General features: G+C 37.1%; 1 protein-coding gene across 2 annotated transcripts in view; it reads right to left on the bottom strand.

Moving 5' to 3' along the window:
- znf407 (zinc finger protein 407) overlaps window positions 1–21398 on the bottom strand; it is a 464904-nt gene that overhangs the window by 93724 nt on the left and 349782 nt on the right. For both annotated transcript variants that reach the window (XM_073050486.1, XM_073050495.1), the window contains exon 8: window positions 7324–7502. In XM_073050486.1, coding sequence (XP_072906587.1) covers window positions 7324–7502 — 179 coding nt within the window. The remainder of the gene's footprint in view (window positions 1–7323; window positions 7503–21398) is intronic.

The raw sequence follows: 21398 nt of genomic DNA, 5'->3' as shown, positions 1-21398 counted from the left end.
AGTACAGCAGAGACCTCAGCATGCAGCTTAGTACAACTTGATAATATTTTGCCTTGCATGTTGTATTTTGCAGGTGAGTAGGGTATCAACAATAGTACTCAAACAATTCTTAGTAAGTCTCAGACAGAGAAGACAAAATTTGATTTGAGTGTCTGTGCTCAGGTATGTGTGTGTGTGTGTGTTTGTTTGTGTTATTGTATGCAAATCATGGCATTGGTTATTGACTTGCGCTTTTGACAGCAGTACAGTGATGGAGATAAATGAAAACACAGTAGTATTCTTATCACTGTCCCACATTCACCAATAGTTAAAGCTAGAGATAGGCTTTAACTAGACTGTACACCTTAGAAGAGAAATAAAACCCTCAATATTCATTTTAGAACACAGTTCTCCTCAACCTTAACATCCAATTGGGTTGGTTTACTAATTATATCCTTTCTTTTCCTTCTGTAAAGAAACAGTCTCTGTAGCTCACAGTTCCAGCTATCACCTGCTTGCGCTGCTTCTGCAGATCAATAGTGCCTAGTTAAGTGGATGAAAAGGCTAAATGTGACTCTCGTTTGCAATGCCAGGGGTTATTCAGCTTTTAAGTGGTACTCTTGTGCTTCATCTCAGCAAGCTCAAATCAACTCCCAGGTGGTCTGGACTTTGTAAGTTATTTTATTATTAAGGATCTGTCATTCCTTTTTACTTCGCTACCTCAATACCGCAATAGGTTACAGTTAGACTGCTTGCATAACCATCATGCAGAAAATCTACATTATCCTCCAAAGCTGTTGGTCATACATCTCATACGGCAAAACCGACACTGGTTTTAATGCAAGCAAAGATCAATAAATATTAACCTTTTCTGACACTTCCTACACTGATACTTTATCAGCTACTGTCAAGTTTTACAATAAAAAGCTAGTGATACATTGCATTTTTTAAGCTAAGAATCAATGATAGATTAGAAAATCAATGTAGATTAGCAAAGATTCAATATTAATTACTTTAAAAAAAAAGACAATGAACGACACGCAAGAAGAATTCTAGCTGTAAGATAAAAAAAAACTGTCCTGGTGCTGTGGCATTAATCAAATCTCCCATTTCACATTAATATTTCAGGATTACATTAAATGCTACAAAAGGGTGCACACATAGGGGAAAACGTTACAATCTACATAGAGCCTGCTACTGTCTTTTAAGTAAGTTAATGCATGGCTGCATTAGTTTCCTGCATTACAAAAGAGCCTGCACTTCAAAATAAAGTTTATTGGCTCTATAGTACTTTAAGGTGTCCTGAGGCCATGATGGTCAAAAAGAAAAGATGCAGTTTTCTTTAGCTTTTAAGTAATAATGCGTTAAGAGACCATAAACCACAGCAACAATATAAAACATCAACATCTATACATGGGCAAAATCTGTGTTGGTTCTGGCAAATGGAGGCAGTAATTGGAGGGCAGCTGCATGTGTGGAACTGATTAAGTGATGATGCCATCACATCTGTCATTCCCCTGCATCACCGGACTCTATATAAAAACCAATGACGGAGCACCATCATAGTCATTCAGCATGGAAACACCCTCTCTGGTCCATCAAGTCGAAGAATGCCAGGCATCCATTTACACTAATCCATTGTACTCTCTCCACACTCCCATCAATTCCACCCAGATTCTACCCCTCACCTACACATGAGGAGTAATTTACAGAGAATAATTAACCTATCAACAAACACACCTTTGGGACACGGTAGAGGCTCGGAACACACAGAGGAATGCACGTGGTCACAGGGAAGACGTGCAAACTCCACGCAGTTAGCACTTGTGGTCTGGAACGAACCCTGGTCACTGGAGCCGTAAGCAGTACTACTCTGAATTAGGATAAGACCCCGTTTATTTCCGTAATGTTCGAAAGCGGGGAGGGTAATTATTTTTAAACCAATTATATAGCCTGTATTATAATGATTATGTTCCATGTGATACAGATTGAACTTGCTGGTGAGCTTTATTCTGGGAAAGTGGAAGGCAGAAAGTGACATAACTGAACTCTTTTTAAGAGTATAGAGTGAATAGATAGGGTGGCCACAGACCTTTAGGAGCAAGCTTCACATTCTGAGAACACCCTGGATAAATCTCTGGAATTCCCTATAATACTTAATGGTTATTTCCTGCATATAAGGTCCTCAAATTTTGCCTTCCTAAAAATTTTCCCAAAGGGTGGTTAAAACATGGAACTCACTACTATAGGGAGTTGTTGATATATACTGCAGAAATGTGTTTAGGTAAATGACGGAAATATAAACTGGCATATGGTGTGTTGGCTTTCATTAATTGGGGGTTTGAATTCAAGAGCCTTGAGATAATGTTGTGGCTCTGTAAAACCCTGCTTAGACCACACTTCGCATAGTGAATTCAGTTCTGGTCCCCCTTATCAGAAGGATGTAGAAGCTTTAGAGAGTGTGCAGAGGTGATTTACCTGGATTAGAATGCATGTTTTATGAGGATAGGTTGAGTGAGCTAGAACTTTTTCCTCTGGAGTGAAGAAGGATGAGAGGTGACTTGATAGAGGTGTGCAAGATTAGAAGTAGCATAGATTGAGTGGATAGACATTTTCCCCAGGGCAGAAATGGTTAATACCTACATCCTTACCTCCAATGTTTTCACTTCTTGATCAGTTTAGCCAGTTCTCTGGCTATAAACTTAATTTACATAAGAGCGAACTTTTCCCAATTAATAACGAAGCACAAGAATTAACATTTCGTGATCTCCCTTTTAAAGTAGTTCATAATCAATTTACTTATCTTGGGATTACAGTCACAAGGAAGTTTAAAGATCTCTTTTGTGAAAATTTTGCCAATCTTTCATATACTATAAAACAGAGCATGTTACAATGGTCACCTCTATCTATGTCTTTGGTAGGTCGTATCAATGTTGTTAAAATGTATGTTCTCCCTAAACTTTTATATTTATTTCAATCAATCCCAATTTTTATTCCTAAATCTTTTTTTGATTCCTTAGACTCTATTATTTTGTCATATCTGTGGAAGAATAAGCGCTCTAGAATTAATAAAGTTTATCTCCAAAAATCTAAAAAAGAGGGTGGCATGGCTTTACCTAACTTTCGTTTATATTATTGGGCAGCTAATATACGTTGTGCTACCTTTTGGTCTTTTTTCCATGGCCAACCCGAGTGCCCTAATTGGGTGGCAATGGAGTTGAGTTCCACTAAAGATTTATCTATTTCTGCACTTCTTGGCTCTGTACTCCCTAGTAGTTTGTCCAGATTAATTGTTAATCCTCTTGTTAGACACACTTTGCGTATATGGGCTCAGCTTAGGAAGCTTTATGGTTTCCATGGTTTTTCCTTTTCTAGCCCTATCTTACATAATCACCTTTTTTTACCTACTACATATGATTCAGCATTCCATGATTGGTATAGGAAGGGCATTAGACATTTTGAAGATCTTTTTATTGATAATTGCTTTGCATCTTTTCAACAGCTTTCTGCTAAGTTCAATCTGCCCAATGCTAATTTTTTTAGATATCTCCAAATTAGACACTTTATTAATCCTTTAATTCCTAACTTCCCTGAAATGCCTGAGAAAAATGTTATGGATTTCTTTCTTTCTATTAATCCACTAGGTAAAGGTTTAATATCATTTATTCGTGATAAATTAGCATCCTTATGGCATGCCCCTGTGGATAAAATTAGAATGGCTTGGGAGCATGATTTAAATATCTCCTTATCTGATGAGACTTGGGATTCCATTCTCAAATCGGTTAATTCAACCTCTCTTTGCGCTCGCCATTGCCTTTTACAGTTTAAGATTGTTCATAGAGCCCATATGTCTAAATCTAAACTATCCCAATTTTACCCTAACATTAGTCCTCTCTGTGATAAATGCAAAAGGGGCGAGGCCTCTCTCATTCATATGTACTGGTTTTGTCCTAGCTTGGAGAAATTTTGGAAAAACGTCTTCATAACGTTATCTTGTATTCTGAATCACCACCTAGAACCTAACCCTTTAATTGCTTTGTTCGGTTTTTTGGGTGAGACAGATTTACGTCTGAGTTCGACTAAGTGTCGAATATTATCTTTTGCTTCTCTCCTGGCTAGACGTTTAATCCTCCTAAGATGGAGGGATGTTGCCCCGCCCACACATGCTCAATGGCTTAATGATATTATGTCCTGCTTAGACCTTGAAAAAATTCATTATTCAGTTCTTAATTCGGATACAAAGTTCCATAAGGTCTGGGGACCTTTTATTGAGTATTTTCATAACCTTCCTCTTAACTAAGGTTTTTTTTGGTCCCTTGCTTTCAGCTCCTTTTTTGTTGGTAGTAGGCATTAATATCTTCTGTTGCTAAGTGTATTTACAGTTTTGGGGGTTTGAATGTGTTGTGGTTGGTCTGGAGTTCTTTTTTGTTGCGGGGTTTGGGGAGGATACTAATTTTACATATCATCAATTTGGGTGCTTTCTCAATTATCTTCTTTTGTATTATATTATTATTGTATGTTTATTTTTGCACTGTATTAATGTTCTTCATTTCGATCTGAGTTTTTTTTATCTGTAGTGATGTAGAAAATGTATAAAAAAACTAATTAAAAAAAAGAAATGGTTAATACAAGGAGGCATAATTTCAAGATGATTAGTGAAAAATACATGGAGAATTGGAGGTACGCGTTTTATACAGAGAGTGGTGAGTGCGTGGAACATGCTGCCAGGGGTGGTGGTGGAGGCAGATACATTAGGTGCAGTAAAGAACCCTGAGATAGGCACATGGATGATAGAAATATAGAGGGCTACGTAGGAGGGAAGGGTTAGTACATCCTGGTAAATGGATGCTTGGCATTCTTAGACTTGATGGACCAAAGGGGCTATAGTATTCTATGTTCTTTAAGGGCATGCTGATGGGCTGGGATAATGAGAGCTGGCAGCCGGTAGAACTAGAGCATATAAGATTTGAGCCAAGCAGGGTGTTTCTCTGCTGTCAATCTGATCAAAATCATAAATCTACAACCTATCAAATATTTACTTCTCCCTTCAGAAGGAACAAAGCAAAAATCATTATTTTCATTGATTTGGTGCTTTCTTGTATCTCGGCAATGAATTCAGTCATTAATTTACCAAATGACAACAGAGCTTAAGTACATCAGTTGTAAAATTCATATACAGTGAGAATACTTTGAACATCAATGCAGCATATTTCAGATTTATTTTAAAATTTTAAGTTAAGGAGTTACCATATCCTCTTCATAAATAAAATGTCCTTTGATTTTAAATGTCATACTTAGATACTCTAACCAAAATTCTCTAGTACTAAAGAAGGCTGACATGCATGTTGTGTGTATATATAATATAATGGGTTTAAGAAATGTAGTAACAACCCTAAAAGCATTTAAGCATTTCTTACTCAGGATAGGAAGATAGGCAGATAGTGCAATGAAAGTGCGTCATTCTGCTTCCTAAGAGTTCAAACCTTTTTTTCCTCAGGTGCATATTTTATTTAAGACACATACTATAAACTGGGTAGTTTTTCTTGACAGATGTGTGTTCAAGCTGTCAATCAAACCAACTGTTGTGTGGAAGACTAGGTTTTCAACTGCGATACAACTAACCAGTCTCATTTGACAGCCCAGCCAGAAAGTAATAAAGCTCTGGGCTTAAAAGAAAATATTTGCTGTTTTAACAATTGGTGGGCAAAATAGAGAAGCATACAGGAATACACAATAGTCTTGATATTTGTTGTAATTAATATATTATTTTTAACACTTCATAAATGTCCACATTGCAAATTCAATTCAGCTTTCAAGTGAAGACATGGACTATGGACAGAGTACTCTGTATTTAGCCCAGTGCTATTTTTTTAAAAAATTGACAATATCTCTATCAATGTGATAGGTAATGAGCAGGTCTATATAACTAAAAGATGCTGTTCTCTGCTCTTTTCATGGCTCTGCATAATTGTCTTCTGCATTTTTCTACGGTTTTACTGAACCATTATGGAACACCCTGAGTTCAAGACAAAAATGACTGCTCTTCTCTCCCCACTGAAAGTATACCTGACGGCCAGGTCAGTCTTTGCACAGTTGATCCTCAATGTCAAGGAAATCCTTTTCAAAAACTCATGTTGTAATTATTTGGCAATGCAACACTTTAGGACATCCTGATTGTTCAACTGAAGCAATGAGGCCTCCATGTTAATTTACAAGTGCTTCATATTATAGGAGTGTGTTCTGAATTCTGTAGGAAATAAGCTTTATTGGGTGATAATTCAGCTGGAAAGTTGTCAAATGATGTGACGGCATGCAATTTTTTTTCTGAAAGTTGTGAGAGAAAAGGAAGTGACAAAGAAGTAGAGAGAAAGAGACTAAAAGGGAGAGAAAAATGACTACTTACAGCTTGAAAATTAAACCTTTTCTTTTCCTAATCTTTTTATATGTAAAGCATAATTTTTAAATGAGTTTAAGTGTTCAACTCTTCTATAAAATGTACTTTAAAAAAAATTCTCAGCCTGTAAGTGGCTTCTGTCATTTTGAGAAATTAAACTCATATAATAACATCCAAAAAAACGGGCTATTTACCCTTTCAAAAAAACAGTGAAGTCAACAGAACCAAAGTTTGGAACTGGAGTTCAATGTGAAAAGTTAATATATTGCACATGGCTCAGCAATGACTAGTGTCATTGTAGAGTGTGACTTTCCTCTCTAATTGTTGTATTTATTGCTGACCGATTTCAATTACATCCTAGAACGCTGTAGGATCACACCTCCCTTCATTAATGTCCATTATAGATGCCTATTCCGATAGTAATATTGCACAAATAGGAAAACAAAAGGAGACATATTAGATTGATTTGGTCTTTCAAATCCATGTGAAGCAACAAATGAATTGTAGGTTTTACAGATTCACAGTAGGGGTGCAGAGATAGCCTGGTGGAAGCAATGAGTGAATTTATGTTCTTACCTAAAGTCCAGTTCTAAACCATCAACAGAAAGATCAGTGCTATCCCATCATGTTGCATACATAAGAAAAGTATAGGATTTTCAGTCCTGAAGGATCACCACAATGTCCAAGTTTTGATCATTGAATTCCATACGCGAATGTAGCTTCAAACAAAAGACGTACCTCTAGTCCCCATTTTCTTTGAATACAATTTTGTGTAGTTGTTATAAAAATAATGCACATGGGGAAGGAGACTGAGTAAGGGCACTTGTCTGGGCCAGACTATTAAAGGGGAAAGGTGAAATGAATTGTCATCCAACAGCAAACCCAACTCAGTCTGTATCAGGAATACTGAAAAGCTGAAGCATTAGTACTTTGAGAAAGGTCAACCTTACCCGCATGGAGGTATGCCAGATCTGGATTCTCAATGTCAGGATGAAGCTCCTTGAGATGGTTCCGAAATTCTAATGGTACGTTGGTTCCATACTCGCACTTTGGACAATTGTACATCAGTACACCCTCGTGTTTGCCCGTATGTAGGATGTGTTTCCGAATATTCTCTGCACAGTTTGACCTAAGCAGGGTTTTCCCCCAAAAAAGAAAAAGAATCATCAATCTCTGAACAAGCTTATTTGCTATCATAATGTTAATTCTTTCCAGAAGATGCAAGTCCTCCAGCACTTTGGATTTATAAAACAGTCTATCAAACAATGCATAGGAAAAATACATATGACATGAAATTAAACATCCAAAGCTGAAGGCGGAAGGGAAATTATATACACTGTATAAAAATCCAGCTCATGTGGTCATGAGCTAGTGGTACAACAATTACTAAGCCTTATGTTGTTATTAAGTAAAAGTCTGCAAAAAGCGGCCATTAAAGATAAATGAAACATTGGAAATAAAAATAACAATTTGCATGTTAATACATTTTCCTTTCCACAGAAATATTGTTACTGCATATAAATTAATAGAGTAAGATTTCCAATCTTCTGGTTTCATCCTGGAGCCTCCAGGAATTAATCTCCTGGGCGTAACTCCAAGTAAAATCAGAAGAATCAGTGGGAAATGTTAACGTTAAATCTGCTTATCTTTTACTAAGAGCTCTTGCTTCATGCTGAATGTTAAAATGGCATCTTGTCTCTTCCTATGATCCCATTTCCTGAATAAAACTCTTAATGCTTGACCCTCCACACAGATGCAGAACTGGAAAATGTCCAATCAAAGAAAGAAGCCCATTATATCAGATACACCCGAGACTTGCCCTTTCCACCTGAAGTCACAAGTACTTGACCCTTTGATCTTTTGGATTTATTTCAAGCTGTTAACACATCATTTCTCTATTTGTTGGAATAGCATGCTTAATTCCAGAACCTAAGCCCAATTTAAACAAGTCTAAGGCAAGTAATTCATTCCACACTAGTAGCTGAAAACACATGCTTTATTTGTGACTACAATTGAATAGTTTTTTTTTGGGAAAGAACAACATACCGACATTGTTAGTACCACATTACGGAATGGGGATGAACCTTTTTGTATGCCCTTTAAATACTTTAATGCTAAGAACTAAACATTGTAAATTAGAATATTCAAGGATAAATCAAAAATGATTCAGAGGTCATCTGTATTTTTAATTATTCTTATTCTACACCTTTACAGCACAAATAAAAGTTAATTTTATTATTGACATAAAATGCACGAAATACATAAAATTATTTTATGGTATTAATGTATAAAGCACAGAGAGCTGTTGATACATTCCATTTCATGTTTTATTGTTTTAAAACATTGAATCACAATGGATTTAATTAGGCTTTATTGACACTGATCAACAGAAAAAGACTCTTTTGTGTCAAAGTGAAAACAGATTTCTACAAAGTGATCTAAATTAACTACAAATATAGAACACAAAATAATTAACTGAATAAGTATTCACCCCCCTTTAATATAACACACCAAATTATCACCTGTGCAGCCAATTGGGCTTAGATGTCACATAATTAGTTAAATGGAGATCTGTTTTTGGAGACCTGTGTACAGTCAAGGTGTTTCAATTGATTGTAGTAAAAATACACCTGTATGTGGAAGGTCCAACTGCTGGTGAGTCAGTATCCTGGCAAAAACTACAGCATGAGGACAAAGAGCACTCCAAAGCAACCCCACAAAAAAGTTAATGAAAAGGATAATCAGGAGATGGATACAAGAACATCTCAAAGCTGCTGAATATCCCTTGAAGTACGGGCAAGTCAATAATCAAGAAATGGAACGAATATGGCACAGCTGTAAATCTGCCTAGAGTAGGCCGTCCTCAAAAACTGAGTGGCCATGCAAGAAGGGTCAATCAGGGAGACCACCAAGAAACCTATGAGAACTCTAGTTACAAGCTTCAGTAGCTGAGACAGGAGAGACTGCACATACAACAACAGTTACCCAGTTGCTTTACTAGTCACAGCTTTATGGGAGAGTGGCAAAGAGAGAGCCTTGAGTTTGTGTGGAAAATACAAACAATACATGGTGGTGGCTGCATCGTGCTGTGGGGATGCTTCGCTGCAGCAAGCCCTGGAAGGCTTGTGAAGGTAGAGGGTACAATGAATGCAGCAAAATACAGGGAAATCCTGGAGGAAAACTTGATGTAGTCTGCAAGAGAACTGTGACTCAGGAGAAGATATGTTTGTTTTCACTTTGACACAAAAGAGGCTTTTTCTGTTGATCAGTGTCAAAAAAGCCCAGTTAATCCACTGTGATTCAATGCTGCAAAACAATAAAACATGAAAACTTCCAAGGGAGGTAAGTACCTTTTATTGGACTGTAATCAAGTACCATAATTTAGGCTTACACTCCCAGTGCTGTTACAGAATGCTGCACTGTCAGTGGTACTGTTTCTCAACAGTGTTAAATGAAGACCCAGGTGGACAAGAAACATTCTACATTACTTCAAGAAAGAGCACAGGAGTTCATGCCAGTGTCCTTGAGTCAATACTATTCTGCAGTACAAATTAACTGGTCCGAAGGTGCATTAATGTTTGTTGGAGCTTGCAGTGACTAACCAAACTAGGGAGTCATGCTTCCTGCACTTTTAGCAGTGGTTACTCTTCTGAAATGCTTCACAGCATGGAAACATCTCACAATGTCCCATTCAATTTTATCAGCAAAGCATGTATTTTATTGCATCTTTGGAACAATAAAGTAAAAGTTGATCCACTTCAGTCATTTTGCCTCTTCTTTCTTATTCTTTCCTCACTCTGTCTTCTGCCTCCATGAAGTGAACCCTTGTCTTTGGTCAAAAAAAGACCCGATCCCACATATATTGATTTTTAAGGTAAGGAACATGAACTTGTCAGTATCTGTGTGGCACCTCTCTGACATTCCTAGGCCATTACTCTTTGGAGGTTTGCCCTTGGAAACTGTTTCTGCTTCCCCTGTCTTTCCTGAATTGGCTGAAGCTAACAAAGATTTATGAGACTGCAATTTAGAAGTTTTCTGAGAAAGATCATCCTTCGCTAAATGTTTACTATTGCTCATCAAGAACTTAATGTGAATGGATTCTGGAGGGTCAAATCTTGCAGCTGATATGCCTTAATTATCCCTTATTGATAAAATATTGAGCCACAATAGTAAGTGTGCAAAAAAAAAATGAAATAGAGGTAACATTTCAGATTAAAGACCCTTCACAGATCATTGTTTCTGTTGCCACAGATGCTGCCTGACCTGATAATTTATTTCCAGTATTGTGTTTTTATTTCAGACTGTGCAATATATTTAATTTTCAGCATTAAAGAGTGTGGTACTCTCCCCAGATATTCATTATTTTCCTTTAGTAATTCATTAACAATATCCAAAGAGGAGGAAAAGACAGGAATATAAAAATGTATTTCTTAAACCTCTGTTACGTTCTTTTATTAGCGGTATCTGAACTTGCAAATCACCTTACGTGCTTCCCATCTGACAAGGATTCAATTTTAAAATTACCAACCATTTTTTTTTAGTAATCCCTACGTGACTCTCATCTGCCTCATCTCTGTAACCTCCTCCAGATGTACAACCTGGCAAGATCCTCACGCTCCTCCTATTCAGGCCTCTTGATCATCTGCCAAGTTTACTCCTTCCACTAATGGCAGCTGTTGCTTCAGTTGCCAAACCCCTAAGCTCTGGAATTCCCTTCCAAAACCTTAACATTTTACTTCTTTAAAACACTCCTTCAAAACCACTTATGTCCAAGCTCTTAGTCATCTGGCCTGACAACACTTTCTGCAGTTTCCTGTCAAAAATATTTTATTTTGATGATACATCCTGAATATCTTAGACTTCCAGCTACATTAAAGGCGCTATGCAAATGAAGAGTCTTGATGCAGGGTCTTGACCCAAAATCTCAACCACCTTTTTGCCTCTACAGATGTGCTTGAGTTCCTCCAGCAGTTTGTTTCTTGCTATAAATGCAAGTTGTCATTTCATGTAATTACCTTTTTCCTAAGAATCTTTAGAGCACAAGTTGTGAAATTAGTATAAGAATTGTGGAATAATTTACATCTAATGGTGTTTGGTCATTTTAAGCATACATCATTCAATATGGTATCCTACTCAAATAAGTCATTATTATACAATGTGGAAATTGTTTCCATTCTTAATCCAGGTCCTTATTGCATTAGTCTATGTAGTAAATACTGCATATTATACAACTAGATACATTTAACGGCACAGTGGTGCAGTTAGTAGAACTGTCTCACAGTGCAAGAGGCCGAGACTCAATTCTGACCTTGAATGCTCTGGTTCCCTCCAGGACCCCAGAGTTTCCTCCCACCAGCTATTCTGATCTATAGATCAAAAGATTTATTGACCATTGTAAATTGCTCCTCCTATGTGGAAAAGTAATCAAATCTTGGGGAAGTTGATGTGAACTTGAGGAGAATTAAAATAAAATGGGTTGTAGGGTTAGTATAAGTGGGTTGGCATAGACTATGTGGGCTAAAAGGCTTTTTTCCATCCCTCTATAACTCTACAACAGTTGAGTGAATCAATTGTACTTGAAATCTTGCATCATCAGCTCCTTTGCCATTAACTTCTCTCCTGACTTCCACCCATCCCTCTCTGCTCTTTTCCCTTCCTCTCTCTAGGCTTGCTTGAGTATCTACTATATTTTCAGCACCAGTGAAAGATCAGTGACCTCAAAGATTAATTCAGTTTCTCTCTTCAGAAATGTTGTCTGATCTAACAAACACTTGCAGCAGTTTTTTTTTTCTGCTCCTGTTTCCAAATTCTACAGTTTTTTGCCTTTGAAACTTTGACAGAAGCTACTGTTAAAAGCATCAGTCGGAGTGTGCTTATAACTGCTGTAGGATGAATTGATCCTGTTAAAATAACTCAAACTGCATGCAAAGGATAGACACCACAATACAGAAACAAAACTCAAACACTCAGTAATCCCTAAAATGCAGGGAATGATTCAGCAGCAGTGCAAGTGTCATTGACTGCTCACCCTTTAGATACCTAAACAGATTTGGATCATAAAGTCTTTAAGTTTTTGAATTACAGCAAGTAGTTTTAATTCCTGAAGAGCATCAAAGCTGATGTGTTGAAATAACTGAGTATAGAGCTAAATAAAAAATACATATCAACAATTTTCACTTATATTGTCACTTCCACTCAGTAAAATGCACCAAGGCAGCTCAGTGGATCATTAACAGCGAACATCTGAATTCAGCATTCAAATGTACTGGTAAGAAAGAAGGATAAAGGATAAATCATCGACAGAGATACAGGTCATACAATATTTTAATGTACAGAAGTTGGATGGGAAAGTGGGAAATTACTGGACAAATGATTGTATTAAAAGCAGATGCTTTAACAGTGGCTTATGTGGTGATTTAAAAAGCAAAATACTGCAGAAATCAGAAATAGGAGCAAGAAATACTGCTGCAAATGTTCATTGCACCAGATAGCATTTGACAAAAGAGAAACACGATTAAAGTTTGAGGTCAGTGATCTTCCATCACAACCAGAATTGGTTTTATTATCACTGACTTATATGACTTGAAATGTGTTTTTGTGCAGCAGCAATAGGGTGCAAAAGCATAAAGTAACTATAAATGACCAAATAAGTAGTGTAAGAGGGAGTAAAGGTAGTAACGTGGTAGTGTTCATGGACTGTTCAGGAATCTGTTTGTAGAAAAGGAAAAGGACAGGGCAGTGGGATAACAGGACCTACCATTTTAACCCAGTACAACATCCAAAGGTACTTTTCAGGTACAGAATCAGACTGGGGCACGCAAGTACATATTTGCAAGTTGACCAAAAATTTGATCAATGGGATAGGTTTTCAGGATCCATCTGACGGGCAAGAGACCAACAGATAGCGAGTGTAGGGCAGGAACTCCTTTTCAGCTCCCATGCAACTGATTCCACAATGGGGGAGCAAAGGAAATCAGGACTTCACTTGAGTCAGAGTGTTACAGAGATGTCAGAGGATTGTAGGTAAGGCTGGAGGAAACATGGACATATTAGAGGATGAAATCATGGAGGGATTCAAACAAAAGATGAGATCCTGCTGAGCATTGGTTCAATGTGAATGATAGGCAAGCAGAACTTAGTGTGGGCTGGGATCAAGGAGTAGAGTCTCACTCATAGTCCTTTAAGTTTTGGAACAGTAGAATTATAGTCTATCTCTATCCTATTACGTAATCATTAGACCACACCATCAATAGCTAAGATGGTAGTTTGGTCGTTCTGAATCAAACCCCTTCAGAATTCCAAGCAGACAAATCCAACATGGCACTGAGTGAGTGATGCACTGGAAAAGGCGTTACCTTTCAGAGAGGATGTTAAATCTGAAGTCTCAAGTAGAAGATCCCATGGCTCTAAAGAGGAGTTTTCCCTTGTACACTCACTAATTTTAATCCCTCATGCAACATCTCTGAAACAGAGGACCTGACTGTTACTAAATTCCTGATTTTGGGAGTTCGCTCATTTCCTACAGGACAACTTAATTGACTGCAAAGTCCTTTTGGATCATGAAAGTGATGTGATTTTTTAATATATAAATGTAATTCTTTTATTTTGAAGAGAGCAAAAAATATAAGGAAGGGAGAATGTCAAAATTTATTTTAATAAAATAAGGTTACAAATATGAGCAGGAGTTACGTTTCCCATCAAAATGTATTAGAAGTAGTTTTGAAATAGAGAGATTAAATACCAGATATTGTTCAGAGTCAAATATTGATCCCTTTCTTTGGCTTCCACAATAAGAATCACATATTTCCATGCACAATATAAAACTGCATCTTCTTATAGTGAGATAAAAATGGTTAAAAAGGAACACACAAAAAATATATAATTTTTCTTCCTCTGAACTTCTCCAGAACAGAACCAGATAAACCACAGTGCTGCTTTTGTAGGGTAAACAGTGATTTACTGGAGATAACCACAGGACTGAGTGAAGGTCAGCAATAAGATGATGCCGCAGCTTAAACAAGGTGCATAATATTGAGCACGCTCATTCTTCTTAAGGTAACATTATAAGCCACATCAGGCCACCCCAGCAGGAACTTTACAGAAAGGGTCTTTGGTAAGATATTCTGGTTGAACAGTACTGCAAGAAAGCTTACTCAGCTGCTTTCTCATCAGAAATAAAATGAATTTTAAAAATGGTTGATTTTTATTCATGCTTAGAGAACTTGAATACAGCAGTACAATAGCCTGTGGCAGATTGGTAATGCAGAATGATAAGTAGATTAGTAAAATGAAGACACATGAAAATGGATTCTGAGGATAAATGGAAGAAAACCTATATTAAAATGCCAGAATAACTACAAAACAAAAACCCTCATGAATGTAAACATTGGATATAACCAGCATACCAGTTGCAGACGTAAAATAAAACAGTGGATTCCATGGCTCATTTCACTCAACAAACTATCAGATAGTATTTGATTATGTTCAAAATTCACAAAACAAATTGATGCAATATTGTCAGCTGCATAAGCTCAGCCTAACAAGGAACATATCCATAACACATGGAACAGCAAGAAAACAAATTGATTTTACCATTTGTAAAGCACAGGGGATGCAAATTATAAACCTAGAGATATTAAAGCATTATTTTCTGATACACCATTGAAATTAACACAATAAAACAAATGCCTTTATGCTTTCATCGTATTTTTTAAACTGTTGGAGTATTTCCATTGCTGGTATCCAGTTTGTATTCAGTTTTATACCTTTTCTGCTGGCTATTTCTTTATGTATGCATTTGATGCAAATCTAAATAAGAATTGCTTCACAACTTTTAGAAAGGATTTTTTATAATAAATGAGGAAATAAAAAAGGCAATCAAACTTTGGGGAAGCAAAATCAAGCATGACTGTTTCATAAAAAGCTGAAAAAACCATTTTAAAATGTCCCATACAGTTTTAGAAAGTTGCACATATTTTGTACAATCTTTTGTTCTTTGGAATTCTTACAAATGTCTTCCTTTAACAGAATATATATGTTCCTGAAAGACACCTCCCCATTTCTATTCTCTTCAACTCCTGTGAGCCCTTGTTCTGTGTGATAAAGCAATCTCCTTGGGGATCTGAGCTGTGTAGTTTTTGCAATTCGAGTGACAAGGACTCGACTTGAATAACTGCTGTGTGCAGGTTGTAATTATGTCAGCTGGAGCATTGAACAAGGGGGTTGATTAATGTGATCCCCTGTCCAGAGATGGTCCCCATCAAAACCTTACCTCAGACCAGCACTAGGGATGGGTTAAACTGCAAAGAAGTGAGGATAACATGGGGGCAGGTGGTGGTGGGGGAATAAGGACAAACTGTATCTACACGCCAGAGGAATTGCTGGAACACACTTCAGGCAGATACTCATGAACAATATAATATACGATTACTAGCCCTTATCACCTTTGCTGGTACAATAAAAATAAGGTTACTAGAGCTCATTTGAGTGAAATTAGTTTCCACTATACTGTAACAACTTACCAACATGTCAGACAATGAGCATTCCCTGACTCAACTTGAAAAAACACTCAGCACTCAGGAGTTACAGGATCAATTTAATGAAGTCAAATCCTGTTGATCTGAAACTAATTTGTAAATTTGACTTTGAACAGAAGTAAGGCAGATTATCTTTGTTTTCTTCAATTTTTTTAAAAAGAAAAAAATTGGTAAAATTACACAAGGCAGAAACTGAGAATAATAACTGTTTAACATAATTCACTGTGGGGCAATCAACGATTGGCAAAAAGTTAATCCCACATACAGCATTGAAATGCAAACTAAAGTGGAATGCCACCTAGTGGGAAGCATGTCCACAAAGAATTTTGAAAATGTTTTCTTGTAATAATTGGTGTGTGTGTGTGCGTGTGCGTGTGCGTGTGTGTGTCTGTGTCTGTGTGTGTGAGGACTTGAGTCGTTTGTTTTTTCATACTAAGATATTCTATTCACCATGCTCACTCTCTTCCATATTTGTTTTCTTCCTCTTGTCAATCAATACCTGGCGCCACACAAAAAACTTGCATTTCTATAGTGCCTTTACCATTATGAAACGTCAGATGGTGGCAGACTGAAATGTTAGTAGACAAAGGCTAACACACTAAGCCACATAAGGAGATACAATAAAACTCTGATAATACACCATGCTCAGAACTTTGGTGGAAACAGATTGGTGGATTTTCCAGATTACTGGATGTTATTCTTATGAATAATCCAATGTCCTTTTAATTCACCTTTTAAAGTGTTAAACAATGTTGTAATGAATTTTCTAGTGAATCAGTTAAGCTTCAATGGCAGAGAGAACTGAAGGATAGAACATGAGAGAAAGAGTGAGAGAGAGAGCAGCAGCGAGAAAGAACAAATTTCAGAGCTTGGTGTCCAGACAATTAAAGACATAGCTACTAAATATGAAGAAAATTAAATAATTTCAATAAGCTAGAATTTATAAAATGCAGGTTTCTGTGATGCTGTGAGTTGAGATTACAGAGATGGATATGTGCAAGATCTTTTGAAGGATCAGAAGGTGGATAGGAGATGATGCCAGTATAAATCAGCAAGCAAATAAGGGATAGGCAAGCTGCTCGTGGTGCAATTCGGACAAATACAGCCAGACAGGGTACAAGGTGTGAGGCAGATAAGGTCAACTCTGGAATGTTGCAAGAAGTATCTAAGCTGCACCTAGATAGCAGATGCTATAATGCTATTCAATCACATTGACATGGCAACTAACTCCAATCCAGGATGGCCTCTCAATAGGCAGATGGTAGCGTAGAAGAATACAGAGCACAAGAAAATAGGAGCAGGAGCAACTTGTTAGGCTCTTCAACCCAAAATAATCAAGATTGATCTATACTGGCCTCAATTTCCATTCTGTGCTTGTAATGCTCAATTCCTCAGTCTTCTGAATATTTACTTTTAAATATATCTATTGATCTGGACTCCACCACTCTCAGGGTGCTGAGAATTCTGCATACATTACCTTCTGAAAAATGACATTTCTACATACCTCAGTTTTGAATGAAAAGCCCTTTATTTTGTGGCTAGATCCCCTTCTTCATGACTCTCCCACTACTGAAAATATCTCAATATCTACCCTGCCAAACCCCTCTTAGGATTTTATATTTTTGAATAGGATCACCCCATATACTTGTAAACTTCAAGGGATACAAATTCCAACTATTGAGCTTCTCTTGACAGACCAAGCCTCTCATCACAGGAAGTGATTTGGTGCATCTCCTGTGGATGGCTAATTTGAACATTGAAAGAATATCATGTACAGGTACCAAATAGCAAGGACTTTGCTGCCATTATCACCAAGACTGCCGGTTCAATCAATGAAGGAATTCAAAAATATTTTAGCTTTAGTAATGCTTCCTACAAGAACCACTTCATTGTAGCTCGACAAAATCATATGACATCAACATTCTAATGCATGCTAAAAAACAATTAAAACATTTGTAAGAACATACCAATATGTATTGGGCATGGTCAAACGGAAGTTAAGTATTAAGATTTTCTAAATAGGATGCTGTACCTTTCTCTGGGAAAGCAAAAATTGAGGGTGAACTGCTAGAGTTTTTTAAAAGTTATAGAAGTGTTCAAAGGGTGAACAGATTTTACCACTTAAGTCCAATATTAAGAAGCTGAAATACAAAATAGTGTCTAACGGGTCTAACAAGAAATCCCAAAGAGGGGTCAGAACGTGAAACCTGGTAGTACATAGAACAGTTGAGGAAAGCAACATGGATCTGTTCAAGGAAAAAAAACAGATAACCACTATACATGAGAGAAAAAGAAAGATAATGTGTTGATAGAGGAAGACAAGGTTGCATTGGAAGAAAACTCAGTTGGAACACTGAGTGGCTTGTTCTAGTGTTGTAAGTTCAGTGTATTCCTCAGCAATTTATTCAAAGGACTGATAAACGCTTGGCAAAAATTGTGTAGGTTTAGTGAAAGAACTATAAAAGATAAAAAGTTCAAAGTCATCATATTATAACATAAATATGTAACCAGTTCTTGCACACCACTTCAGTCTTAAAATCCAATGCCTAGTAAGTCATCCTTTCCTAACTCTAGTTAGGGTAAGAGGACTGTATTCTAATCTGCTTCCAAAACTCATTCCCATTGAAATTAATGAAACCAGATTTTAAAACAGTAGAACATGATGCTGCTAATATTCAGAGCACTTGGCACTAGTGACTGGACAAATATTGAGCTGTAGTATTCTTCAGGACTGATGGAAGAAAAATTACAAAAAAGCACTCCAGATAGGAAATATATTCTATTGCAATTATTTTCCTGGGTTGCATCATTTGATTTGTTAGTACACTCAGTTGCATTTACATTTCAGAATAATACACCAAAAGCATTTTGGAACTTGCCAAGTTGTACAACAACGTACAACGATGCTCCATCTAATTTTTTTTAACAGTTGCGTGGACCAACCGTTGCTTTGAGCATGAAATTTTTACACGGTCTGAAAACTGTGCAGCATTTAAATTTTTTTGTAATATGCATACTATGATTATTCAGAATGAAAATTGAAAAATCACATAATCGCATAAGGATATAATGAAATACAGTACAACAAAGAAAATCTTTCACACTTCATAAACTTTTTTTCATCTGTCTTTATTACAAATCCATTGTCTATTAACACTGTCCTGATTAATTTTGCATCCAAAAAAAAGATATCTCCTAATCTTTATGTACCTATGAATTATCTGGTTAAAATGTCGTTTTAAGTCAGCTGACTTCCAATCTTGCTGTTTTTTTACGCTACTGAACTTGTCCCCAACTTTTGCTTCCACACAAATTGTGCACACAGCATCGCCAGTATCCTGATATGTAAAAATATTGCCATTTTAAATTTTTTGTTTTTGATGCAAAGATGGTAGCTCAGAAGCAGGTTTAATATCACTGGCATATGTCATAAAATTTGTTAACTTTACAGCAGCAGTACAACAAAATAAATGATAAAAAAAATGAATTAAAATAAGCATATATGTGTCTATTAAATAGTTCAGTTAAAATAAGTAGTACAAAACAAAAACAGAAATATAAAAATAGTGAGGTAGTGTTCATGGGCTCAATGTTCATATAGAAATCGCATGGCAGAGTGGAAGACGCTATTTTTGAATCACTGAGCGTGTGCCTTCAGGCTTCTGTACCACCTTCCTGATAGTAACAATGAGAAGAGGGCGTGTCCTGGCTGGTGGGGATCCTTAATGATGGACACTGCCTTTATAAGGCTCCTTGAAGACGTCTTGGATACCATGGGGCTAGTATCCATAATAGAGCCAACTAATTTTACAAGTTTCTGAAACTTACTTCGATCTTGTATGGTAGCCCCCCACACCCCCATACTAGACAGTGATGCAACCAGTTGGAATACTCTCCACAATAAATTTGGAGAAGTTTTGAGTGTTCTAGTTGACAAACCAAACCCCCTCAAATTCCAAATGAAATATAGTTGCCATCTTGCCTTCTTTATAGCTGCATCAATATGTTGTGTCCAGGTTAGGACCTCAGAGATATTGATACCCAGGAACTTGAAATTGCTTACTCCCTCCATTTCTGATCCCTCCATGAGAATTGGTTTGTGTTCCCTCATCTTACCCTTCCTGAAGTCCACAACCAACTCTTTGGTCTTACTGATGTTGACTGCAAGATCGTTGCTGCAACATCACTCAGCTAGCTGGTATATCTCACTCTTGTACGCCCTTTTATCACTATCTGAAATTCTGTCAACCATGGTTGTATCATCAGCAAATTTATATTTGGCATTTATAGAATCAGTATCTAGGAGTTGCAAAAGCCAATCTACCTTAAATTCTGTACAAGCTTTGTTCTTCAAAGCATTTAATTCTTTGCTTTTCTTTTTGACATTCTTAGGATACTAAGAGTAATAATTATTATTTGAGAATACTAAAAATAATTATTATTTGAAAAATTTATTTAACAAGTCAAAAAATTATAATTTTAATAACCACAGTCATGAATTGAATTGACTTTATTACTTACATCCTTCATATACATGAGGGGTAAAAATCTTTACGTTACTTCTCTGTCTAAATGCGCAATGTGCAATTCATAGTAATTTATAAGAAATAGTATGTACAACAGGACAGCCAATAGAACATAGAAATACAATTGTATCAGCATGAATTAATCAGTCTGATGGCCTGGTGGAAGAAGCTGTCCAGGAGCCTGTTGGTCCTCGCTTTTATGCTGTGGTATAGTTTCCCAGATGGTATCAGCTGGAACAGTTTGTGGTTGGGGTGACTCCTGTCACCAATGATCCTTGGGGCCCTCTTTACACACCTATCTTGTAAATGTCCTGAATAGTGGGTAGCTCACATCTACAGATGTACTGGGCTGTCTGCACCACTCTCTGCAGAGTCCTGCGATTGAGGGAATTACAGTTTACATACCAGGCAGGATGCAGTCAATCAGGATGCTCTCAACTGTGCCCCTGTACAAAACTCTTAGGATCTGGGGTCCCATACCAAATCTTTTCAACCGTCTGAGGTAAAAGAAGCGCTATTGTGCCTTTTTCACCACACAGCTGGTATGTACAGACCACGTGAGATCCTTGGTGAAGCGTATGCCAAGGAACTTAAAGCTGTTCACCCTCTCAACCCCAGGTCCATTGATGTCAGTAGGGGTTAGCCTGTCTCCATTCCTCCTATAGTCCACAACCAGCTCCTTTGTTTTTGCGACATTGAGGGAGAGGTCGTATTCTTGGCACCACTGTGTCAGGGTGATGACTTCTCTGTAGGTTGCCTCATTATTATGAGATTAGGCCAATCAGTGTAGCACTGCCAGCAAATTTAATTAGCAGATTGGAGCTGTGGACGGTGACACAGTCATGGGTATACAGAGAGTAAAGGAGGGGGCTTAAGACACAGCCCTGAGGGGCATCTGTGTTGGGGGTCAGAGGGACAGAGGTGAGGGAGCCCACTTTTACCACCTGCCATTGATCTGACAGG

The sequence above is a fragment of the Hemitrygon akajei genome, chromosome 1 (assembly GCF_048418815.1).
Source record: "Hemitrygon akajei chromosome 1, sHemAka1.3, whole genome shotgun sequence".
NCBI classification, from domain to species: domain Eukaryota; kingdom Metazoa; phylum Chordata; class Chondrichthyes; order Myliobatiformes; family Dasyatidae; genus Hemitrygon; species Hemitrygon akajei.
This window is presented reverse-complemented; position numbering and strand designations above follow the sequence as displayed.